Below are 26,932 nucleotides of genomic sequence, written 5' to 3' on the forward strand. Positions count from 1 at the left end.
CTTACCCTATGAGATGGCACTTGGATGAGAAGTGTAAAGTTCCCTTTTTCACTTCACTTCTTATCACTTTGGTTTTGTAAGCATTACTTAATTTGGGAATTAAAATATGCACCATTCTGAATTGATCCCTCTACCTTTATAATCATCATCATTATTATTTTTATTATTATTCACAAAATAAAAATACTTGTAATAAATAGTGAAAAGAGGCCAATAAGATGCCTGGTCAAAAGACTCAAAACTTGGAGTAAGCAAGTAATTGCTTTAGGGTTTGAGAGAAAGCAAGGCAGGCAAATGACGTGAGACTGATTACTATGACTTGAGTCACTTGACTATCTCTCTAATAAGCATAAAACAAAATCTATGAGAATAATTCTGGACAGGATTGTGAGGAATATCTTGTGTAAACTATGAGGTGGGGAAGGACTCCTGAAAAGATTGTTGCTGCGAACACACTGAGAATTACGTTATGAATTTGCTTCAGTTATTGCAAATTTGCAATCGTGAAGACGATAAAATATAAATCACAAAGGGCTCCTACTATGAAAATAGCTGAGCACAAAGCCACGCATGAGTAACTTAAACTGGCGAATAGTTACAGGGTATTCAATAAGGGCGTCAAGAGTGGCTTCCTTTTATGGCACAACTGGGTGAAAGGACAGAAGCATACTAATGGAAACCATGATTGCTAAGCTAAATTCCTTATTGCCAATAAGGTACGTAGGTCATTACTACATGCTTTATCAAAGATTATCTTACAGTCTAGTAACCAATTTCTTGGGCAACTGTTTACTTATTTTCTTGTATATTATTATCACTTCAATTGCCCCAGATAAATTTTATAGCTATAGATGAATTGTAAACTGTTTACCAGTCCAATAAACAACATGCCGGAATTAGAATAGTGCTCTTTCAGGCTTTGGTTGCTCTCAACTGTGATTAAAAAAACACTCAGATTTCCAATAAAACATACATGCAAACCAAACAAGTTAATCATGCTGCCTCTTGTTTTACCTTTGTGCTGGAGTTCTGCTCCACATGAACCGCATACTGGAATATCTGTTTTCATGTCATTGATTTTGTAGTATCCTTCATTAGATAATTGCTATTGAATAGTGATAGAAGAGTTTTCTAGGAATATATGTGGCTTTGGCTTTCCCTCACATAATGAAAAATTAAATATGCAAAACTTAACGTCAAAATCTGATACAGGGTGTTCTATGATTCCCAATAAAACTATAAAACCAAAATCTTTCATTCAACCATTAATACATCTACATCAATTTATCTCCTTTCAAGTAGGTGCACTCTGTACAAGCCATTTATTAACAGAAAATCTTCAACTTAAGCGTGAAAGAAACTCAACTATTTTTAGCTATTAATCAAACAAGAATATGTTATCCTTTCTCGGAGCAAGAAACCACCAAAAAACAAGCACAAAGATTTTCTAGTACCTACTAAAGTGTACTTTTAATCCCTGAGAAGGGATGTGAAAGGGAAGAAGTGTTTTATGGGACTCCTAAACTCTTGGATAGCGTGAGCGTCCTTTCTTCTTTAAGAAGTCTGGAATTTCCACTGAACTGCTGTCAGTGAAAGTGGGAGGTCGCCGATTAAACCCAAGGCCGACATCTCCTTGTGCTAGCTGACTAACCTGCCAATTGACACAACAAAGCAGAATTGATAAAATGAGAGAGAGAGAGAGAGAGAGAGAGAGAGAAGCAGTACCTGGAGGGGCCTCCCTTCACTTTCTTCTTGGCGTTTAAATCCAGTAGCAATTAGTGTTATACTGACCTGAATGAGGAATCAAAAAATTAAAGTCCGTCGTTCACCAGATACAAAAAAGTTCAGATTCAGGTCACAGGAATATGGCAGGGTAAAGTTTCAAATGGAAAAACTAGCCTATGCAGGACAGGTATAGTCATGACACTTCATTTCTGTGGTACATTTTAGCTAACATGCAAAATACTAGAGGTGTAGAAAAAGACCTCAGCGTGCAGATATGCAACTCACACATTCCCTTACAAGAGAGCAGACAATTTTCCCTGGCAAACAGAATTGCAACAAATAGACATAGGAAAAGCATTTGATTTGATTTACAAAATGACATGGCATAGCAAGACCACCATATACTAAATTACCTAAACATGATTTTTTTTTTTTTCTTAAATAACAATGAAAATTTTGCATCCAATATTAATGGCACATTCAGATGATGGGTGTAGACTGTTGTGGATATGTCCAGACAAATAAAAGTTTACCCTGCTTATGTTAGGATAAGCAGTAACTTACTTGACCACTAAGTGATGGATCTATCACTGCTCCAAAAATCAAATTGGCAGTTGGGTCCACTAGGTCATAAATAACCTCTGCTGCAGCATTTACCTGTGACAATACCCACATGGAAATTGAAGAGAAAAAGACAGATTTATCTGTAATAAAGTTTATAGTAGAATTTCAAAATTAACAGGCACTTCAAGACAATTCTCAACCAAATAATTCTCTAGAGAAGATCAACACCACTCTACAATTTTAAGGAAAAATAAAAGTGAATTTAATCTCCTTCAACTATACATGCATTATCTAGTTGGCTTTGAGGCAAGATATTAACAATGAGGTTGCAAGATCTCTCCAACAGATTAAAATTTAAAAAACAATGAAATTTTATTTTAATGGCCCAAGTACTTCACACAACCTTTGCCTAATTTGTAAAGGAATAGAAATTTAACAATGGAAACAGATAAAACACAAGAGCAACACCACAAATTTCGAACAAATTTATTTATTTTTTGATAGGTAATAACAAACTTTATTGATAATAAAAGTACAATGAATTTATGATATGAGTATGCAATTTGACGAGTTTTATATGATAGATCCTTAAAAAAATATAAAATAAATCAGGACATGGCTGTTGAAATAATTGCTTAAGTTTCACCCAAAAAAATAAATTGCTTAAGTGAGTAGCATTAGGTGCAATGCACCTCTTACAACTATTCCTACCTACACTCCATAAAGAACTTCTTTCTAAGAATTGGTAGCACGGTAAATTTTAGCTAGGCTGCAATATATTAGATGTTACTGTTACCAACATGACATCAACTCTCATGCACATGGGATTACATTCAGAAGATGCCAAAGAAAATTTGAGGCAAAGAGAAAGACAAGGACACAGGACAAGTCCTCCTGTAGAGAGAGGTACCTCAAATAATGTCAAATCATTTCCGCCTGTTATATTCCACACAATTCCAGTAGCCCTCTCTATGCCAATATCTAGTAAAGGTGATTGTATGGCATTTAATGCAGCATCTCTTGCCCTGGTCTTCCCTACACAGAAACAAACACCAAACAATTTTTTTAGTGTTTTACATGTGCACTTGATCAGAGTATTCCAAGAATTCTGGTATACGAAGCTCGATGAATAGGTATCTTCAGGCAATGAACTGCCAATAGCATGACAGGCTAAGCTAAGCATCATGACAAAACCAAATATGACCTGGACTGACCAATCTTTTTTCATCCAGGTCTGCTTAAACATAACATTTTCGTATACCGAAATGTAACTGTAGCAACAATTATATCTAGAAACTTTACTTATCAAAAAAAAAAAATATATAAATATATATATATATCTAGAAACTTTACCTTGTGCGTGCATGTGTGTCTGAAGATCAAACTGCATCTAGTGCAAAAACTGCTAAACACCTTGATTCCTTTTCAAGACCTATAATCATCGGACCTTAATGCACTAGTAGCTATTTTTCCAAACCGACAGTTGGAATGCATATTACCTTTCATACTTGACAACTACATAAGCTGAATTTGATAACTAAGTCATCTATGCAGCCCTCCCATTCAAGTTTCGTCCAAATTTTAAGAAGATAAGTGTAGTTATAAATAGAACCACCACTTACAACATGCAACTCACAGTTGGATTGTTTTCTGCATAAGGTCTGGGACACCCAGTTAGAAAGGGTTTAGTTTCTGTATTTTTATTTTCCAACAATTGTTGTAATGAGTCCATCTTCACAAAGAATCCAAAATAATGCTAGATGAGGGAGGCATTATTCATTTCACTAGTTTCACTTTTCTGGAAATAGGAATGTGCACCAGACACCAGTATTGTGGCAAAATTGACTTAGCTACATGTTTGCATTGATTAAGAGGGGGAAAAAAAGATTCTAGGGAACCTAAGCATCCTTCTAGATTAAGTTCAAATTCCAGTAAAATACAACCACATAGTGAATTGGACTTACTAATCTTCCGAATTTGAAAACATTAATTGCCCAGAGCATCAGCTTTTGTCTTCTAGACTCTACTATTCCAGGAATTTTTTCCTTTTTAAAATTTTATTCTTAGGCTTAGGCAAGAATCAAGCCTGAGAAAAGCTCAAATCCATCCTGAACAACAATGCGTATCACATTCCCTTCTCAAAAATAACTACAGTTGGATTAAAAAATATATATATTGAGAATCGTTCTTGAGATTATTCATATCACTTAAGAGGAATCCATTTTAAAACATAAAAGTTAATAGAAAACACTAAATTGGAGAGGCAAAACAGTAAATCTGGTTCAGGAAAACATTATTTTTAACTAATGATTATAGCCCTTAAAAGAAATCAGAATTCTAAACACTCTTCAAAGAAATAGCTTGAAATTACCAGTTGCAGTTCCTATTCCCATCAATGAAGAACCTGCATTTGCCATTATAGCTCGCACATCAGCAAAGTCCACATTTACTAGTCCTGGTATCTGCAATTAAAGTGACTCACCACCAATTAGAGTGCTAATCATAACTCTAAGAAACAGAAAAAGATTTAAAAAGCAAGAGTTATCCCCTCTGTTTACCTAGAAAATTAATGATGTATCAGAGATATCACTTATTAAAGCAATACAACAACAACAACCAAGCCTTAGTCCCAAAAGTTTGGGTCGGCTATAGTTCCTCCACAAACCAATCAAGGTCAGCCATGTGTATTTTTTTTCACCTCATCTATGTGCACATTTATAGCAGTTTATGCACATCAAGGAGTTTCAATGTCCATAGGTTAAAGGTTCTAAATTTTCATAGCAGTATATCAGTAACATGAACTGCATCTTGTTATCTAATACAATATGGTGATACACTTTGGTAAAATGCTTTCTGTCTAACAGTAATAGAAATAACCATATTTTGAAGCATAGATACTATCAGAATTTAATAAGCTTCTATAGAGAATGCTAACATACATTTCCTAGTCTTTCCACCATTCTCTATGATTATGAATAAAATTGTAAGGTATCACCAAACACTATTGTGGTCTATGGGAAGACAAAGAAAGTTAATAACATATCAAGTATTAGCCTCTTTCGTACTTTTTTCTTTCATTCCTTCATTTATTTATTTACTATCATTGTTCTTTAACCATGAAATGGAAACAATATGAAGTACATATTACAGGTTCTTTAGGCATCTCGTACCATAATTATGTCAGAGATACCACGAACACCTTGACGAAGGATGTCATCAGCAAGGTTAAATGCTTCTGTTACTGGGGTAGACTGGGAAACTGCAGTTAATAATTTGTCATTTGGAATGACTATCAGCGTATCAACATTGTCTCTTAAAGCTGCAATTCCTTCCTGGGCTTGAACTGCCCTCCTTCGCCCCTCAAAAGAGAAAGGGGTTGTGACAATACCAACAGTCAATATGCCCATTGACTTTGCAACCCCAGCAATTATAGGAGCTCCACCAGTGCCAGTTCCTCCGCCCATTCCAGCCTGCACATATAGAAGTTTAGAGTCCTAATAAGAGGAAGATAAAAACACTGCTCAAACAGCATAGAGCTGCTAATATTGTTTTAGGAAAGTAATAGAATGTGAAATTGGTAGGGTATAACTGCCACTTGGCAGGAGAAGAGTGTAAAAAAAAAGAAAGTATTTGACAGCAGAAAAATAAGTCCTTTCACACAGGCATAATGATACTCATTGTTGATGAGAAGATAAAGGCACTCTATCTAATATCATTCTGGGCAAGCCCTCAAGATGACCCAAACACGGTATGTGAAGAATAATATCTTCCCCCCCCCCGCGCGACCTATTGTATACAAGTTTGCCACTCATTTGTGATGTTATTCTAAAGATTGTTATAAAAGGAAGTATTTGAAACAAGCATACAATAATAAAAATACATAATGGTCTCATAGTCAGAAAACATCAACAACAACGCAACAATGTAGAACAGTTTCTCTGGAAAGTCACAATGGCTGAAGAGAAGTTGAACCTACCGTAACAAAGACCATATCTGCTCCATAAAGTGCCTCTTCAATTGATTCTTTGCTTTCTTTCGCAGCATTCATGCCAATCTCTGGGTTCCCACCAGCACCAAGACCCCTCGTAAGCTCTTGACCAATTTGCAGACGGTTTTCAGGAAATACAGGAGACATCCTCATGGCCTGAATATCCGTGTTGACAATCCAGAATTCCACACCCTTCATTGCACTCTCTATCATACGGTTGACTGCATTCGATCCACCACCTCCAATTCCAATAACTTTGATCTTAGCATCATTGTAATTATTTGGACTAGACGTATCTCCTAAACTCTCTGTGACATTTCCACCTGAAGTATCCTTTCTTGGGTTATCCACGGTATTGTTCCCATCCCCTCTGAGCATTGAGACTTCAGGGTGTAGATGCAGAAAAGGATCTTTGTTATGATATGGACTAACACTCTGAGAGTTGGCAGAACACTTAAACTGAGGAAAGGATGACTTTTGGCGAGCACCCAAAACCCCATTCTTCTCCTCAGACATTGTCACACAACAATCTCTCCCAAAGTGATTCTCAATTGACACTCTCCCTCCAAGGGCAGTTAATACCCCCATTGGGTTTCGAGTACTAGGAGGCATCAAACTCATCGGCATACAAGTCGCCATCTTGTAATCACAATACTCAAATCTCACAAATAAAAAAAGCTAATTTATATCAACAAATTTTGGACCTCAAAATATCCTAAAGTTCAAAATTCACAAAAAATCTCTCTTCCAAGACCTGTTAAACAAAAACCCAGATGATCAAAACAGTACCTAGCAATAATTTGAACACCACATTATAGAAAATACAGTCTATATCTGTTTGTGAGTGGCTCAACAAGAGTTCAACTTACAACTTCAACAACAAAAATCTCAAAAATCATATGATATGTTGCAGACTAGTCACAAAAACACAAAACCCAGAAAATGCTAATGCGTTTATAGTTCACCAAAACAAAACAAAAACAAAACCCCTAGAGACAGTACAGCATAGCATCAAGGTGTTCCACACAAAATAATGAAAATACTAGTGGCCAACACAGCAACAATTACCAAATTGTGTCTGAGCATAAGGTCAAAAGCAAAGAGAGAAGCAGATATGCTAAAATGACACACCACTAGACCAAAAAAATGAAACAAGAGAGAGAGAGAGAGAGAGAGAGAGAGAGAGAGAATGGTACCTGGGTTGTGAAGAAAGAGACCTGAGAAAGCCGAGGAGTACTAAGATATAGAAAGAGCGAATCTGCTGGAAGCATTTGGGTGCTGAGTCGAAAGGTGGTCGAATTGGGTTTAGCTGTTTTGGCCTTGCATTAATGGTTACTACTATTCTCTCCTTCTGTTCTCTCACTCTCTCTCTACCTGGGTTTTGTTGATAATACAAAGTATAAAAAATCTTGTGGGAAGGGGCAAAGTTCCAAACTAGCAATTTGCCTTTTGTTTTTAGGTTATTTTAGGAACACCTCAAAAAAATATGTACTCCCTAAAACTTAGGTAAATTTAAGGCCAAAATGCAAACTGAAATATATGCTGTCAATTTTATATTATTGACTTCAAAGATTTATGAATTACCTAAATTGACCCTCCATCTTAAATTTTTTTTTGTTAATTATAATTGACTGAAAATGGTCACATGGTATGCACGTGATTGTACTATATAAAAAAAAAAATCATTTTTGAAATAATATGTGCATATTACATAATCAATTTTCGTCAATTACAAATAACAAAAATAGAAATGGAGGACTCAACTTGTACAGTTCCTAAACTTTAGAGATAATAATACAAAATTGATAGCATAAAGGCCAGTTTGCAATTGACCCAAATTCCAAGGGGTCTTTTTGCATTTGCCCTAAATTTAATTAAAAAAAAAAAAGCTGGTGTAGTGCACTTATAACAACTATTGTATATTCACAAAACACACACTCAACTAATTCAATATCAATTTGAAGCATCATAGCACCTAAGGAAGTGTATATGTGCATTTACCCACCAACCTAACAAAAACCAACACAACCTAATCCAACCTGACACCTTGGGTTGGTTTTTTGTGGATTGGGTTGTGGTAGTGTCGCCAAGCCTACACGGTGTAATCAAGTTGACTTTAATATCATTTGTAACGACCTAAGAGAAAACGATAGTAATATCTACACTAAACCCCAAAAAGATTATAATTGATGAGTTATTTATAAAGCCTAGATGAACCAAGTATATGCCCAATGTGAACTAAGGAGACACCTACACAAAACACACTCAACTAATTCATTAGAAGCATCATAGCACCTAAGGAAGTACCAATGCATTTAACCCACAAATCTAACAAAAACCAACAATACTTAATCCAACCCGACACCTTGGGTTGGTTTTTTGTGGACTGGGTTGGGTTGGAATTTTATTTTGTGCCTTGAGTCAGGTTAGGTTTGGGTTGATAGTTTTTTCAACTCATTTTACAAAATAAATAAGTTTATTTTGTTATTTTTTACTGGTGTGTAACCCGTACATATGCACGGGTACAATTAAAAACAATCACAATTGCACAGTTTAAATTATAAATTTTTTTGAGAAGATGTTCAAATTATATATGGTATTAGTTTACACATTTTTTAAACCATACATTTTTAAAATATGTAATAATTTCTCATTTTATGTATATATATATATATATATGATCTAGAATTTAATTGGATTTAGACTTTTTGGTTTTTGGACCCAATAATTCACTTGCTTTAAAAATTAAAAAATTAGATGAACATGTGGTGTGCAAAATTGGACTCCAATTGAGAATCTAATTGGATTTGGACTTTTTGATTTTTACTCCCAATAATTCAATTGGCACAAAAATTAAAAATTAAAAATTAAATACGATACGTGGTGCAAAATTGATAATCCAATTGAAATCTAATTGGACTCTCTTTTAGCTTTGAATTTTAATATATATAAATTTTAATTTTTTTTAATATGATTTATTTTGAGAATTAATTTTAATCCAAAGCATCACAAGTGTATAAATTGACCCAATATTGAATTCATGGGTTATGCTTACATGTTTCAGCCTAATTTTTCTATGAGGCATGAATCATATACCTTTAGATAAGTTAAGCAAACATAAACTAGGATCTGTCGATTTTCTATGTTAAGAAATTAGAGGTAGATAATTGGCTGTATCCCTCACCCCCTCATTAGCTGGGTTGACTTGAAGTTGGTAAACATTTGCTTATATTATATATATGCAACTTACATGATCATTAGCGGTCGGTGGAAGCATTTGTCCTTTGCAATTTTCATTTATGCCAGCATTGATTGAGCTTGTGCTGTTCTGGAACTGGAATTACCCTTCTAATTCTTCCAGTTTTTCATTTATTATTGTTTTGGTCTGGCTATAGAGTACTAATGTTGATCAAAATGGAATTGAATACTAAAAAGGAAAACTAATAGGAGAAAGATATGCCTCCAAATTCCAGGTAATTTCTAGGGAAGGTGAATTCTCTACTTTGAGAGCAACTGAATTGTTACAAAACCATTATATGATCATTAATGACTAGATAGTAAATGTTACTTCCATTGCCATTACTATAAGCTTGGCATTTTTATTATTTTCTGTCTTCACTACCCTACACCAAGAAGCTATTTTGTAAGGGACTCTTTCCAGAACCGCCATCAATTGCCAGGGCACCACCACTAACCATGGCACCATGCCATGAACACCTCATGCAAGTCCAAGAGGTCCAAGATTGATGCTAGGATCACCATCCTCTGCATCTCTTCAAGATGACATTGATTGATACAGTGATACCTGAATTGAGGGGACAGTTTGTATGAAATAAACGAATATGTAGTCTTGCTTTCAGTTATTTTGTGACAAAGGGATTGATTCAAGCAATTCTTTTTACCTAAACATGAGCTAACTAAAACTAAAAGTGACCTATGCCGAGTGTATTTGCAATGCAACATGCAGTGGCAGAGTCAGGAATTTATCTTTGGGGGGCCATACATAAAATTAGACAACTATTTTTTATTTATTTATTTTTTGTATGAAATCTAGAATAGTAATGTATAATATAATTTAATAATTAATATACATTTCAAGAATGTGTCAATAGTCCTAAACTTACCTATGAACCTAGATTTATCAGAATAAATTATCACCCATTAAATAAAATGATTGAGATTTTAAAAAATATATAAAAAAATACTAATAATTTAAAGATTGCTAAATAAAAGACAAACAATCATTAAAATTTCGACCCATAAAAAAAATTATAATAAACAACAACTAAATACATGTTATTATGTTATATTATTTTATCAATAAATTAAATGTTATATAGTAGTATATTTTAATCAAGTACATTTATAATGTCATATAATATATATATATATATATATATATATATATAATATTGATTATTGTAATAACAAATAATATATTATAAGGAAAATTAAAAGAAAACAAAAGAAAAGAAAAGTGCATTGTGGAGCCGCCTTTTGGCCCGTTTAGCCCATTGAGGAGCCGCATTTTGTAATTAGGGTTTTTTTATAGAGTCGGTTGCCGTGTTTTATATAGTGAGAAAATATTGTAGCCGCAAGTTGTACTCTGTATTCTTCCCTGATAATAGTGAAATCCCTACAACTCCGTGGATGTAGGCAAATTGCCGAACCACGTAAATATTTTCTTGTGCGTGTGATTGTTTTTCTTTGACGTGTGTTTTCTCTATTTTTTTGTCTCTCACAGGTTGGGGATTCGGTTCAATTCCCTACAAAGAGATTAGTATATTGCTTCATGGAAATAAAAGATTTGATTTTTAATCAAATTAGGAACAAAATCTGGAAAAGCATGATTTGATCCTAAAAATGAATGAATTTAAACATGATTTGGGCTTTAAACTCTACTCTCAAATGTTGCAACATGGTTTGAGCTTTAAACTGTAATTAAACATGGTCTGCATTAATGACATCCTTTCTTCTTAATGAATTTTAACATGATTGCAGTTCTTTATTTTATTTATTTTATTTTTATTTTTTATACAAGATATAAATTCTACACTAGCCTAATCTAAGTGTATATGTGTATGAAACTCTCTCCTAGAAACTTGAATCTCAGCCCTTAACCCCCACACCCCACAAGTAGTTATACTTGTGAAGTGATTATCGCATAAAAGGTGTGAAATGATTATGATTGTAGTTTTAATTCCCTAGCATTTGTAACTGAATTTGAAATACTCTTATATTAGACTATAGTAGAATTTCTATCTTACATAAAAAAAAAAAAAAAAAAGTACCCTTAAAATTAGGTAGAATCCATCATGATGGTTGTTCACTTGTTCCTATAATTGGTCAAGGTGTAGAGAATCAATAATTATAGATGCACAACAAATTTTACAATTTTTTTTCATAGCTACTAGGTGGTAGGTTGTGAGTATATATTAAAAGTAATGGCAGTGGTGGTCTCCATGTAAAAGTGATGTTGCACTAATCATAATCTTGAATCTCAAGTATAAAAAAAGTTAGAAATTTATGTGTTTGTTACATTGTTATAAGAGAATTACCTCCACCACCATTGGTGATCTTGCTTGGATAGCTGATAGTATGTACAAACCATTCCCACCGACACAGTTACTATGATGACTATAATAAAAGCTATAAACATGGTACTAAATGCACCACAAACTTTCAATTTGTACAGGCTTGCATAGATATCATCCATCATGAGGCAGATCATGCAGAAAGGCAGAAGGCCCCCAAAGAACATGTGAGCAGGTGTCTTCATGTACCAAGCCTGATTACGAATCTCACTTTGAAAGTGTATGGTGGCACAAATTATTTCAGATGCTTTTGGGGAAGAGTACCCAAAGCTGTCACCACCCCAAATTAGGGCTCTTTATAGAGGCAGATATCCAAATGATTTTTAAAATATATTTGAATGTATCATATTCTGGTGGAAGTGACACCGGCGGAAGTGACAGCCCTATTGTTATTGCCTTGAATATAATTATGGCAAGACCTGTTATAAACACTGGAACTAAGTATAGGGCTCCAGTTTGGAAAACACATTCTTTCTGCAAGAAAAAAAATGAAAAATCATTGGCCACATATTTAAAAACCTGAAATGTAAAGAGTTATAATACAGAAAATACTGAGATACAGTACACGTTAATTTGAACCATTACCCTTCCATGTGGTGTGAAGCCAGAGTGGAATGAAGTAGTCTTGTACCCAGAAATCAATGATGTGAGAACATAACTCATGATGAGCCATATAAACAGGTTCTCATGATCGCAGGGATATAGGTGACCCGTATATGTCAAAACGAAGAGGATGCAAATTCTGCAAATGGAATTCTTAAGTGAACTATATTTACGATAGTATGAAATTTTAAAATTAGTGCCTATGAAAATTGAAAGTATATATGAAAATGAAATGTGCAATTTAGGATGAAAGAAGCCATATGGCCCCTATAGGGACACTAATAAATGTTGAAATCTCAATGTTGGGCTTGTTAGCATGTCTTCTTTTTTTTTTTTTTTTTTTCCTAGAGTGACATTTTGTAGTCATAAGTTAATCATGTTGTTTTGTACTCATCAATTAATCATGTTGTTAAATTACTGATTCTTCCAAAAGTTTAAGCTATAAAAAATTGCTGAATTTAATCATTTAATTAACACATGTTATGCTAGAGTTTTGGTAGACTTAGAAAAAGACAATTGTTTGTGTCAGATATGTTTTAGTACCTACATTCATCATTGTATCCAAAAAATGAATTCAGAATTTACAAGCATATAGCAGATATGGCTTACATAATGAACTGCTGAGTTCCAACACCCAGATGGCCCCAACTAGGGACGAGTACCGAGGACATCTGCACGCATCACCATGACCAACCCCTGCAGCTTCTCCAAAAGAAATCCTGCAGTAGAAGTTGGTTTAATCATCATTAGCTGAATACAATGGCCTGCTTGAATGGAGAGATGGGAGTGATACCGAGTAAAATACTTTCTAAGGTATGTGTATGCCACAATCACTGCACAAAGCAACCCAAGCCAGATGCAGATGACGAAAGCTGTAGTAGCATAAGGCACATGATCATCTCCTCCAACGTGCTTCGACAAGTCACTGACCTCGTCTTGATTCTCTTGCTTGGATTCAAAATCTTCCCAGAAGACAGAATACGTGAAGTTGACTACTTTGATTTCAGCGTCCTTAGATATTTCCCCAGAAAAATCGTAGTGACCCATAACATATATAGCTTTCACTTTGTTTCCTAAGTAAAGGAAATGAAAGTCCAGGTGATTGATAAGATAAAGTCCAACTTGGTACTGGATTGGGGGGAACTCTAGATCCGAAGCATTAACTCCATCTTGCTCTTCCAAGCGAATGTTATCATAGTACATCTCGTACATAGTTTCATTTGCAATGGCGTCCCTAAATTTCTCAACTTCTTCTCTGGTCAGATTTTTCTCACAAAGGAGCTTCCTTCTTGTTCCCATCTTGAACCTCAATTCATACCAAGTGTTGACATAGCAATCTCCTTCTAAAAGTTCTTGAAAGGATTTCTTTCTGTTGGGTATTGGATCTATATAAATAAAAACTGTCGGTTAGAAACTGCATAGGAATGATCTCTATGCCTAGAAAGTAGAAATTTTGGCACAATCCAAGAAAGTCATTCTTACCTCCAGGAGGGCAGAATGGCAAATCAAAATATGAATATGGCTCACTGCAAGTGCAAAAATAAAAAAGCTTGCAAATTAATATACAAGCATAATGGCAAAAAGTGATTCTTTTTTTGGCTTCAATGTGTATAATTTTCTCAAGAAACCAAACTGTTTCTTCAACAAAATCAAAATATTGATTACCATGGATCTCCTTGATAAGGACAAGCTTTGTTGGCGAAGAGAGGTATGTAATCACCTTCCTTGTATTCATCATCATCATCAATTCATCATCGCGATCTTCTTCAAAGGCGCATTTCTTTGAGTCCAAACAATTGCGAATGCCACAGTTGACAGAGCAACCAGTACCAGAACCAAGTAACATGTATTTAATAATCTACGAGCCATGGATTCTGTGTGATTGTGAGAGAGAGGGAGATTTTGAAGAGCTTGAGTATTTAGGAGGGAAAAGCTGTTAGAATTGGTTGCTTATATATATACTGTTGTTTTAGCGGGATAGTTGTTGTAGTTGTACATTTTTTCTCTTCTTTTTTTGAATCTAAGCCGTTGATCTTTTTTTAAATGAGATAGAAATTTTACCCTAATATAATCTAAGAGTATATACGTGTGAAATTCTTTTCTAAAAACTTGTACCCGACTATTTTCTCCCTCTACGTGGAGTAACTATCATACTAGAGTGTGCGATAATCATTGTATCTTTGTTATAAAATAGAAATGTAAATTTCATATAACACAATTGTTTTCACTTAACAATAGGGGTGCCTAGGGGCAGAGCTAAGGGGCCATGTCCCATCAAAAAATGGCCCCCCCCCCCCCCCCCGACTTTTCAAAACTCAATCTAATAGTGCTACTAAAGCTAAAGATTATCATGAATTATCTGTAAATACACTTCTTGGCCCCTTGATCTAATGACTCTTCTCTTTAAATTCATTTGGGCCTCCAGAGTCTAGCCTCCTCAAACATTAGAACTGGTTTTTTAAAATATGATACAGATAACTCAAGAAAATAGCTCATTCATTGCTGATAACCCCTCCAAATAGAGATAAACAACTTTAACAAATCCCATATCAGCAACATTATCAACTAAAAAAAAAATCCTTTGTAAATAAGGACTCCTATAAAAGAAAAAAAAAAAAACTTTAATATCTACAGACCACGGTCGGCTGAAAAAACCCAAATCTGATTAGAAAATAAGAAATCTTTTGCGCTTCCAGATTCCACTAGACGACTGGTGCTCGCTGCTCCCTCCATATTAGTCATCAGTTTCTCTCTCTCTCTCTCTCTCTCTCTGTTTGAGTTTAACATGTTCGTCTGAACTGCATAAAACACCAAAACAGGACAGGGTTAAGCACAAAATTAGTGTTTTCTAGCTTGCATTTGCTAATGTTTTGACTTTTGGGTATTCTATTGTTTACAGCTTGCATTGCTAATAGTATATTATATTATTTTGTTTCTAGTTTTGATTAAACAGTGCTATTTGTTTTGTAGACTAAAGTCGTGTAAATGTTTTGTAATTGGGTATGTGTTTTTTTGTTTTTAGAGCCTGCACTTTTGTTTTATATTTATGTATTGTTTATTTGATAATAAGGGTTTTAGTAATTATATTAAGTTATTGTTCAGTATAATTTTTTTGTTAATAGATGTGGAAGAAGTGAGGTTTGAATTACAGTAAGTTTGAAATTTAAGATTATATTTTAGCTTGAGGCTTGCCCCTTGAAAATAATTCCTAGCTCCGCCACTAGGGGTGCCCTTTTCGCCATGTAAGCTACATTATTTTTTCCGAGTAATATCTAAAAACTTAAACATAATATTTATTGTTGCTAGCATTTCAATTCATTTGGTCCATCATACACATTGCTTGTAAAGAATTTTACAGATTATGGATTAAGTCCAATGGAGTTCATTATAGAATCATAAACCCTTGTCCAAGTGAATGACTTCCTATTTTCCTTAAATGGGTAAGAGCATTAGCATCAAATGTTCTAAAAAGATTCTATTTTCACATACCAAAAAGCTATTTTATTTATTTTAAAATTACTTTACAACTCACATCCCTTATTTTATCACATCACCCATTAAAATAAATTAAAAACATTCCTACCTTTTATTAAAAAAAAAAAAAAAAAAATCACCCCTCTCACAAGTAGCAGTGTCCCACCCTCCCACCACGAACCCACCCCACCGCTGAACCCACCTACCAACACAAAGCAAAAAACGGTGGCGGCAAAAGATTAGTGGCGGCTTGTGAGAGAGTAAGAGAGTGAGAGTGAGGCTGAGATAGAGAGAGAAGAGAGACGGGGGTAGAGATATTTGAGAGAAGAAAGTAATAGAATAAAAAATTAATTTTTAAGCATACGTGTCCACACCATTCCAAAAACTGTTATTTTGGGAGTACCAAATGCCAGATATGCATATCTGACCCTGGCTTTAACGTTGAGGTTATGTAGTACATTGTCAGTGTTATTGACCCATTTTTACCAAAGGGCCGATAATGCCCGAAGCCCAAGACCATCTACCCATTTTTTGCAGTTCAGTCTAGTATAAGATCATAAACAGGCCCAAATTATGCCCACAATAAACTTTTTGATAGATATGGATAGGGGCCGCGCGAACGCAGGCCCCCACTGCAACAAATTATGACGTAGGTTCCATCACTTGGACAGACCTTAAGCGAGCACCCCTCCGTAGTGCAATGGAAGTCACAAGCTTAGGCCATGGGCCTTTTTGATCACCCATTGACCCCGTCCAGGTAAGTGATTGTTACGGACCTCCTTGCTCTTATTTTATACACCCACTCGGTAGCCTCTCCACTTGTTTCTATTCCATGTGGGATAACGCCGCATAAGGTCGAAGCACACAGAAGCACCCTAGACCTTGTGTATTTTGGTCACTAGGATGTATAATTTAATCCTCTCCTAGTAGATTTATACAAGCATCCCGATGCTGGGGTTTCAGTTAAAAGAATTACATGTCATGTGACAGATTCAGAATGAAAGCACAGAACAAATGAGTAGAATTGTTATTCCTATGCCGAGTGTGTTTGCAATGCAACATGATTGGTAAACGCCAGTCATCCAATTCCTGGACCGTGAATAACAATGTAGTTGTGGGTGAGGTAATGGATTTTGATTCCATGGTGTTCAGTTCTACTACTAAAAAATGAAAAATCTTGAAAAAAAATGATCACTAAGGCGGTAAGGCCTCCTCTTTTTCACTCAGGAAAATAACAAAAACAATGTGCTGCCTCTCTTTGGGTCAGCATTAGAAAGAATTGAATTTTCTAGGCACGCTTCTTCAGGTCTAGGTCCACTTGACGGAACATAATTGATGAAGCATTGTAGCCAATGGTTCCAAGTATCAAGAAGACAGCGTAGAATATGCAAGCATTGTAGCCCAGGAACTCTAGCAGGTTCATTGAAATTCTGGCACTTGCTCTAGCATAGAAATAGAGACCATACGCAAACATGAAAATGGCAAGTGATCCCCCACGAAGCACAGATCTGCATTGTAGATAGACTTAGATAGATCAATAGATAGATATTGGATGAGAAGACATTAGTATATTGCTTCATGGAAATAAAAGATTTGATTTTTCATCAAATTAGAAGCAAAAGCTTGAAAAGCATGATTTGAGGTTAAAACTGAATGAATTTAAACATGATTTGGGCTTCAAACTTTTCTTTCAAATGTTGCAACCTTTCTTCTCAAAGAATTTAAATATGGTTTGAGCTTAAAACTGTACTTTAATGATGATCTGGTTTTGAAAGACAATGTTTCTTCTGCATGAATTTAAACATGATTTGAGCTTAAAACTCTACTTTCAGATGTTGCAATGAGGGGCCAGCTTGTAGATAGGGTACTTTATTATAGTCAATAAGAAAAACTCAAGTATAAAAGTTGTACTCTTCACTAAGTTCACTACTATGCAAACATATGCAACATAAGACTTGAATGGATTACAAATTTGCATAAGCATGCTAAAGTAACAACTGATGGAAGTCAATTTTTGTATAACAACCATCAGAGGATGAAAATGTAGATAAGCATTTGGTAAGTTTTGGTATTTTTCCAGATAGAGTTTTAATTCTCTAGCATTGAGGTATATGCTAAGAGAATCAATAAGTATGTACAAAAAATTTCACAATTGTTTTTCACAACTGATTAGTGGTGGATTGTAATTAGTGTATAATAAAAGTGATGTCAATAATGTCCCATTTGAAAGTGATGTTGTACTAATCACAATCTTGTTAGTGTGGCTTGAATTATGCCACAAGCCCATAAGGGCCAACCAAGCCCAATCCGGCCAAAAAGGTGACCTAATACAAGTTGAAAAAGAATCCCACTTGACCGACTTACATAAAGTAACATATATATATTGCTTTATGAGATAGGCGGCTACATTGCAGAGAAAAGAAAAAATGTGTAATTCCAATTAACCTAGTTAGCAGTCACATGAGAGAAAATAGAGAATAGAGAGGCAGTCAGTTTCTATTCTTATTTTTCTGTGAGAGAGTGCTAGGGTGTAATTGGGATTTGGGTTTCTTGAGAGTGTTCTTGTGCACTATTGTATTTTTCCCTGATAATAGTGAAATCCCTGCAACTCCGTGGACGTAGGCAAATTGCCGAACCACGTAAATATTGTCTTGTGCGTGTGATTTTTTTTCTTTGATGTGTGTTTTCTCTATTTGTTTTGTTTCTCACAGGTTAGGAATTTTTGGTTAAATTCCCTACAACTGGTATCAGAGCCTAGGATTAGGTTTGAGTGGGAGCAATGGCAGAGGAAGCAGGAAAGGCGTTTGGAATAGAAAAGTTTGATGGCACAGACTTCGCGTATTGGAGGATGCAGATTGAAGATTATCTCTATGGGAGGAAATTGCATCTGCCTCTTTTGGGGACAAAACCTGAGGCTATGAAGGCTGAGGAATGGGCTCTTCTTGACAGACAGGTATTGGGAGTTATTAGGTTAACTCTGTCTAGGTCTGTTGCACACAATGTTGTAAAGGAGAAGACCACAGCAGATCTGATGAAGGCTTTGTCTGGTATGTATGAAAAGCCGTCAGCAAACAATAAAGTGCACTTGATGAAGAAACTGTTCAATCTGAAGATGGCAGAGAATGCATCAGTAGCACAACATCTGAATGAATTTAACACTATCACAAATCAATTGTCGTCTGTAGAAATTGATTTTGATGATGAGATTCGTGCTTTGATCGTCTTGGCTTCTTTGCCAAACAGTTGGGAGGCAATGAGGATGGCAGTAAGCAATTCTACAGGAAAAGAAAAGCTCAAGTACAATGATATACGAGATTTAATTCTGGCTGAGGAGATTCGCCGAAGAGATGCAGGCGAAACCTCAGGATCTGGTTCTGCCCTAAACCTTGAGACAAGAGGCAGAGGTAATAACAGAAATTCAAATCGGGGCAGATCAAAATCCAGAAATTCTAATCGGAACAGAAGTAAATCTAGATCAGGCCAACAAGTACAATGCTGGAATTGTGGGAAAACAGGTCACTTTAGGAATCAATGCAAAAATCCTAAGAAGAAGAATGAAGATGATTCTGCTAATGCTGTAACAGAAGAGGTACAAGATGCATTACTTCTTGCAGTAGACAGTCCACTTGATGATTGGGTTTTGGATTCAGGAGCTTCGTTTCATACCACTCCACACCGAGAAATCATACAGAATTATGTTGCAGGTGATTTTGGTAAGGTGTATTTGGCTGATGGTTCAGCCTTGGATGTTGTGGGTATGGGAGATGTTCGAATATTGTTGCCCAATGGGTCTGTTTGGTTACTGGAGAAGATTCGACATATTCCTGACCTGAGGAGGAATCTGATTTCTGTTGGACAACTTGATGATGAAGGACATGCAATACTATTTGTTGGTGGTACTTGGAAGGTTACAAAGGGAGCTAGGGTATTGGCTCGTGGAAAGAAAACTGGTACTCTGTACATGACCTCAAGTCCAAGAGACACAATTGCAGTTGCTGATGCAAGTACTGATACAAGCCTATGGCACCGCAGACTTGGTCACATGAGTGAGAAAGGGATGAAGATGCTGCTGTCAAAAGGAAAACTACCAGAATTGAAGTCCATTGATTTTGACATGTGTGAAAGTTGCATCTTAGGAAAGCAGAAAAAGGTGAGCTTCTTGAAAACTGGCAGGACACCGAAGGCTGAAAAATTGGAGTTAGTACACACTGATTTATGGGGGCCTTCTCCGGTTGCATCTCTTGGAGGTTCAAGGTACTACATCACTTTCATTGATGACTCAAGCAGAAAGGTATGGGTTTATTTTCTGAAAAATAAATCTGATGTATTTGAAACTTTTAAGAAGTGGAAGGCCATGGTTGAGACAGAAACAGGTTTGAAAGTAAAATGTTTGAGGTCAGATAATGGAGGAGAGTACATAGATGGAGGGTTCAGTGAGTATTGTGCTGCACAGGGAATTAGGATGGAGAAGACCATTCCTGGGACACCACAGCAGAATGGTGTGGCTGAGCGCATGAACAGAACTCTCAATGAGCGTGCTAGGAGTATGAGGTTGCATGCTGGACTACCAAAAACTTTTTGGGCTGATGCTGTTAGCACTGCAGCTTACCTGATAAACCGAGGACCTTCAGTTCCCATGGAGTTCAGACTTCCTGAGGAGGTTTGGAGCGGTAAAGAGGTAAAGTTTTCACACTTAAAAGTTTTTGGTTGTGTTTCTTATGTTCATATTGATTCTGATGCTCGTAGTAAACTTGATGCAAAGTCTAAAATATGTTTTTTCATTGGCTATGGTGATGAGAAATTTGGCTATAGGTTTTGGGATGAACAAAACAGGAAAATCATCAGAAGTAGAAATGTGATATTTAATGAACAGGTTATGTACAAGGACAGGTCAACTGTAGTGTCAGATGTTACAGAGATAGATCAAAAGAAATCTGAGTTTGTCAACTTAGATGAATTGACTGAAGGTACTGTCCAGAAAAGGGGTGAAGAAGATAAGGAGAATATAAATTCACAGGTAGATCTGAGTACACCTGTAGCTGAAGCCCGCAGATCTTCCAGGAACATTAGACCTCCACAGCGTTATTCACCCACTTTAAATTATCTCCTGTTGACTGATGGTGGTGAGCCAGAGTGTTATGATGAAGCCTTGCAAGATGAGAATTCAAGCAAGTGGGAGTTAGCCATGAAGGATGAGATGGATTCCTTGTTGGGGAATCAAACATGGGAACTAACTGAATTGCCAGTAGGAAAGAAGGCTTTGCACAACAAGTGGGTATACAGAATAAAGAATGAGCATGATGGTAGCAAACGTTACAAAGCCAGATTAGTTGTTAAAGGCTTCCAGCAGAAGGAAGGAATTGACTACACAGAGATATTTTCTCCAGTTGTGAAGATGTCAACAATCAGACTAGTACTGGGAATGGTGGCTGCAGAAAACTTACATCTTGAGCAGTTAGATGTGAAGACAGCATTCCTTCATGGTGACTTGGAGGAAGACCTTTACATGATTCAGCCAGAAGGGTTCATTACTCAAGGACAAGAGAATTTAGTCTGCAAACTGAGAAAGAGCTTGTATGGCCTAAAACAAGCTCCTAGACAGTGGTACAAGAAATTTGACAGTTTTATGCACAGAATTGGGTTCAAGAGATGTGAAGCTGATCACTGTTGCTATGTTAAGTTTTTTGACAATTCTTACATCATATTACTGTTATATGTGGATGATATGCTTATTGCAGGGTCTAGCATTGAGGAGATCAATAATCTGAAGAAGCAATTGTCCAAACAGTTTGCAATGAAGGATTTGGGAGCTGCAAAGCAAATCCTTGGTATGAGAATCATTAGAGACAAGGCTAATGGTACATTGAAGCTTTCACAGTCAGAGTATGTGAAGAAAGTTCTCAGCAGGTTCAACATGAATGAAGCTAAACCAGTGAGCACACCCTTGGGTAGTCATTTCAAACTAAGCAAAGAACAGTCACCGAAGACAGAAGTAGAAAGGGACCATATGAGCAAGGTACCCTATGCCTCAGCTATTGGCAGCTTGATGTATGCTATGGTGTGTACAAGGCCAGACATTGCACATGCAGTGGGAGTTGTGAGCAGATTCATGAGTAGGCCTGGAAAGCAGCATTGGGAGGCAGTCAAGTGGATTCTGAGATATCTGAAGGGTTCATCAGATACATGTCTTTGCTTCACAGGTGCAAGTTTGAAACTGCAGGGTTATGTAGATGCTGATTTTGCTGGTGATATTGATAGTAGAAAAAGTACTACTGGGTTTGTTTTTACTCTGGGTGGTACAGCTATATCATGGGCTTCAAATCTACAGAAGATTGTTACTTTGTCTAGTACAGAAGCTGAGTATGTTGCAGCAACTGAAGCTGGAAAGGAGATGATTTGGCTACATGGTTTCTTAGATGAATTGGGTAAGAAGCAGGAGATGGGCATTCTACACAGTGACAGTCAGAGTGCAATCTTCCTTGCCAAAAATTCGGCTTTTCATTCAAAGTCGAAGCACATACAGACAAAATACCACTTTATCCGTTACCTTGTTGAAGATAAGCTGGTAATGCTTGAGAAGATTTGTGGATCTAAGAACCCGGCAGACATGTTGACTAAGGGTGTCACTATTGAGAAGTTGAAGCTGTGCGCAGCTTCAATTGGTCTTCTAGCTTGAGGACAGGAGGATGAGTTGCAGGGATGAGGGATTGTGTTATGGAGGATTGTGGCTGATGTTTGCAGCTTGTGAGCCCTTAAGGGCTAAGGTGGAGCTGATGGAGGAGTTTGCTCGTGAAGCTTGATCAATTCAAGCCAAGGTGGAGATTTGTTAGTGTGGCTTGAATTATGCCACAAGCCCATAAGGGCCAACCAAGCCCAATCCGGCCAAAAAGGTGACCTAATACAAGTTGAAAAAGAATCCCACTTGACCGACTTACATAAAGTAACATATATATATTGCTTTATGAGATAGGCGGCTACATTGCAGAGAAAAGAAAAAATGTGTAATTCCAATTAACCTAGTTAGCAGTCACATGAGAGAAAATAGAGAATAGAGAGGCAGTCAGTTTCTATTCTTATTTTTCTGTGAGAGAGTGCTAGGGTGTAATTGGGATTTGGGTTTCTTGAGAGTGTTCTTGTGCACTATTGTATTTTTCCCTGATAATAGTGAAATCCCTGCAACTCCGTGGACGTAGGCAAATTGCCGAACCACGTAAATATTGTCTTGTGCGTGTGATTTTTTTTCTTTGATGTGTGTTTTCTCTATTTGTTTTGTTTCTCACAGGTTAGGAATTTTTGGTTAAATTCCCTACAAATCTTACACCTCAAATTTGAAATTTTATTAAATTTATTGTGTTTGTAACAAAGTTGTAAGAGAATTACCTCCACCACCATTGGTGATCTTTCTTGTACAGCTGATAGCGAGTGCATCCCATTCCCATTAACACAGTCACTATGATGATGATAATGAAGGCTTTCAACATAGTACGAAATGCACCACAAACTTTCAAATTGTACAAGCTTGCGTAAATATCATCCATCATGTAGAAGATGCATATGAAAGGCAGAATGCCCCCAAAGAACATTTGAGCTGGTGTCTTCATGTACCAAGCTTGGTTAGGAATCTCACTTTGAAAGCGTATGGTGGAACATGTTATTCTAAATTCTTGTGGGGAAGAGTGCCCAGACATGCCACCCCAAGTTAGGAATCTGACAGTGACTAACAAACTGAGAAAACATATTGCTGGAGTATAAATTTCTAGTAAAAGTGACACCCCTGTTGTGAACGCCTTTAATGTAATTATGGCAAGACCTGTTAAGAACACTGGACCAGAGTACAGGGCCCCAGTTTGGTAAATACATTCTTTCTGCAAGAAAAATCATTGGCCACACATAATTTAAATTGACTGAATATAGAATACTGATAATAATTAGATACTATATACATTAATTATAATTATTACCAGTCCAAGTGGTGTGAAGCTAGAGTGGAATGAAGCAGCCTTGTATCCTGAAAACCATGATGTGAGACCATAACTCACGATGAGCCAAATAAACAGTCTCTCATGATTGCAGGGATATAGGTGACCTGTATATGCCAAGACGAAGAGGACACAAATCCTGCAAATGGAATTCTTAAGTGAACTATATTTATGATATTATAACCTTTTAAAATTAATGCTTATGAAAATTTAAGAAAATTGAAATTGTTATGAGATTAAATTATTAATAGTATAGATTCAGGGGAAAAAAAGTTATTAAAAGTATATATGAAACACTAGGGACACTAATAAGAGATTATAAGCATCCTGCATTGCAGTCTTTTGAAATCTCAATGTTAGGCTTGTTAGCAGGTCATTTAATTGTCTATAGAATTTCTCGAAGTCTACATACTGAGTGAGGAAGCCAACTGTTAGCATATATTTGAACCAATCAAAGGGTAGAGCAGATTTATCCATATGCATTGCATTCATATAGCTATTACGCAAAGACTACTGCCAGCATCTTTCTGAATAAAATCAAACCAAAAAACCCAAAATAGCCATAGACTCTCAACAAAAGAATGAATTACACCAAAAAAAACCCAAAATAGCTATAGAGTCTCAACAAAAGAATGGATTACACCAAAAAATAGAAAATAGCCACTATTAGAATTCAGAATTTTTTTTTGGGGGGTGGGGGGGGTGGGGGTAATGAATTGAATTAACAAGCATATGGCAGACATGGCTTACATAATGAACAGTTGAGTTCCAACACCCAGAATGGCCCCAAGTAGGGACGAGTACCGAGGGCATCTGCACGCATTACTATGAACATGACGTGGACGAATAACCCCTGTAGCTCTTGTAGCTTCTACCAATACATGTCCATAAACAAAAGAAATCCTGCAGTAGAAGTTGATTTATAATCATCATTAGCTGAATACATGTCATTGCAATGTCCTGCTTGAAAGTAGGAACTATACAACAGAAGGAATGTAGAGATGGGAGTGATACCGATCAAAGTACTCTCTAAGATACAGCACAATCTTTATATAAAGCAACAGAAGCCAGATGTAAATGGCAATAGCAGTAGCATAAGGGCTAGGATTAGCTCCTCCAACTTGCTCCAAAAAGAGGATGGCCCGGCCCCGATTAGTTATCTTGAATAGTTCTTTCAAATAGTCTCTGACCCTGCTCGGATTCTCTCGCTTGGATTCATATTCTTCCCAGAAGACAGAATAAGTGAAGTTGACTTTGATTTCAGTGTCCTCAGTTATATCCACAGCAGATTCATAGTCACCCAAAACATCTATTTCTTTCACTTTGTTTCTTTTGTACTGAGGATAAAAGTGCAGGTGATTGATAAGAAAATACCTACGCCCGTTATCACCATTTTTCGGGTACAATGACTGTGAGCTATCTCCTCCAACGTACTCTGACAAGTGAATGTTGTCATAGTACATAAAGTACACAGTGTTGTTTGCAATGGCATCCCTAAATTTCGCAACTTCTTCTCTGGTCAGATTTTTCTCACAAAGGAGCTTCCTTGTTGTTCCCATCTTGAACCTCAATTCATACTGAGTGTTGACATAGCAATCCCCTGCTAAAAGTTCTTGAAAGGATTTCTTTCTGTTGGGTATTGGATCTATATATAAATCGAAAATGTCGATTAGAAAGTGCATGTATAGGAATGAATCAACTATCTATGCAAGAAAATTTTGGCACAAACCAAGAAAGTTATTCTTACCTCCAGGAGAGCAGAATGGCAAATCAAAATATGAATATGCCTCACTGCAAGTGAAAAAAAAAAAAAAAAAAAACCTAAAAATTAATATACAGAGATGCATCAAGTTCATAAGGAGGTCTAGAAAAAAAAATATATTTTAAAGAAAAAATTTTTCTCTTTCAGTTAAAAGCTCAAAATATGAACTCATTATAGCCAACTCAAAGATTGAGTATAAAGTATTTTTCTTTTGATTATTTCAGGCATTCACAAAATAAATCTTACACAAACTTTCAGAACAAAATTAGACCAGTGATGATCTAATCTAATCGAATTGAATTTTATTATTTTCGCTCACTAACAAACAATTAAAAAATGATTTACTTAAGATTATTTTTTTCTTTTCTTGTGATTAATTTCTCAAGCAACCAAACGGTATCTGAAACAAAAATCAAAATATTGAGACCTAGAATTTCATTATTTTTAACCAGAAAAATTGACGTCTACTATACTTTTTCATCTCCTTAGCACAAACTCAATAGATAAAACTTTCAGCAACCAAAGTAAAGCACAAAACATAGAGAATGATAGGTAGATTAAATAAGAAACATTACAATCAAATCAAAAGAATCAGAAACACATTCAAATTCACATATAAGATCGATGATTTTTCAAAGAGAAAAGGAAAGAAATGAATTACCATGGATCTCCTAGATAAGGAGAAGCTGTGCTGGCGAAGAGAGGAATGTAATCGCCTTCCTTGTATTCTTCCGTTGAAGGCGCATTTCTTTGAGTCCAAACAGTTGCGAATGCCAAAGTTGACAGAGCAACCAGTACCAGAACCAAGAAACCAGTATCAGCCATGGATTCTCTGCGATTTTGAGAGAGAGAGAGATATTTTGAGGAGCTTGAATATTTAGGAGGGAAAAGCTGTTAGAATTGGTTGCTTATATATACTTTTTTATTTTATTATTGAATCTAAGCCGTTGATCTTTTTGGTGGAGTTAATCAGAAATTTTGGACGGTGAAAGATGGACTTGGATAATGTTGCACTGGCTGGCGGGTAGTTAGTTATTTTGCAAAACAGAATTAGTCAGGGGCAGGGATGAAGTCACAACATGCTGAAATTAGTATCTCACGCTAGGATTCAGATCCTCTAGATTTCCTAGGGTACTCTACCAAATAGATTTCTTTAAATTTTAACCATTCTTTAATGATTTAATGGTCTAGATTCTGCCATGTCAGCATTCCACTAAAAATAATCTTAATTGTTTTGTTTGCA

The 26,932-nt window shown here is 36.0% G+C and overlaps 3 protein-coding genes and 1 non-coding gene across 4 annotated transcripts; all 4 read right to left on the reverse strand.

Annotated features, from left to right (window-relative positions):
- Positions 1–1,204: 1,204 nt before the first annotated feature.
- Positions 1,205–7,704, reverse strand: LOC115952979 (cell division protein FtsZ homolog 2-2, chloroplastic-like). The gene is made up of 8 exons (XM_031070375.1): positions 7,474–7,704; positions 6,266–7,031; positions 5,460–5,759; positions 4,661–4,751; positions 3,200–3,324; positions 2,290–2,382; positions 1,726–1,791; positions 1,205–1,651 (listed from the first exon to the last, which is right to left on the reverse strand). Exons 2-8 carry the CDS (start codon positions 6,914–6,916, stop codon positions 1,520–1,522), a joined length of 1,458 nt encoding a protein of 485 aa, XP_030926235.1. The 5' UTR covers positions 6,917–7,031; positions 7,474–7,704; the 3' UTR covers positions 1,205–1,519.
- Positions 7,705–13,048: 5,344 nt separating this feature from the next.
- On the reverse strand, positions 13,049–14,206 carry LOC115952028 (transmembrane 9 superfamily member 4-like). The gene is made up of 4 exons (XM_031069124.1): positions 14,140–14,206; positions 13,957–14,000; positions 13,268–13,859; positions 13,049–13,193 (listed from the first exon to the last, which is right to left on the reverse strand). Exons 3-4 carry the CDS (start codon positions 13,771–13,773, stop codon positions 13,049–13,051), a joined length of 651 nt encoding a protein of 216 aa, XP_030924984.1. The 5' UTR covers positions 13,774–13,859; positions 13,957–14,000; positions 14,140–14,206.
- A 2,346-nt stretch (positions 14,207–16,552) lies between these two features.
- On the reverse strand, positions 16,553–16,713 carry LOC115954367. The gene has a single exon (XR_004083904.1). It is a non-coding gene; the product is annotated as a U1 spliceosomal RNA (small nuclear RNA).
- Positions 16,714–16,946: 233 nt separating this feature from the next.
- Positions 16,947–26,576, reverse strand: LOC115954043 (transmembrane 9 superfamily member 5-like). Its single transcript, XM_031071898.1, has 7 exons — positions 26,351–26,576; positions 25,675–25,718; positions 24,942–25,572; positions 24,678–24,830; positions 23,910–24,066; positions 23,329–23,813; positions 16,947–17,456 (listed from the first exon to the last, which is right to left on the reverse strand). The coding sequence occupies exons 1-7, from the start codon at positions 26,512–26,514 to the stop codon at positions 17,237–17,239; spliced, it is 1,854 nt and encodes a 617-aa protein (XP_030927758.1). The 5' UTR covers positions 26,515–26,576; the 3' UTR covers positions 16,947–17,236.
- Between the last annotated feature and the right edge of the window lie 356 nt (positions 26,577–26,932).

This window comes from Quercus lobata, chromosome 7 (genome assembly GCF_001633185.2).
Source record: "Quercus lobata isolate SW786 chromosome 7, ValleyOak3.0 Primary Assembly, whole genome shotgun sequence".
Taxonomy (NCBI): domain Eukaryota; kingdom Viridiplantae; phylum Streptophyta; class Magnoliopsida; order Fagales; family Fagaceae; genus Quercus; species Quercus lobata.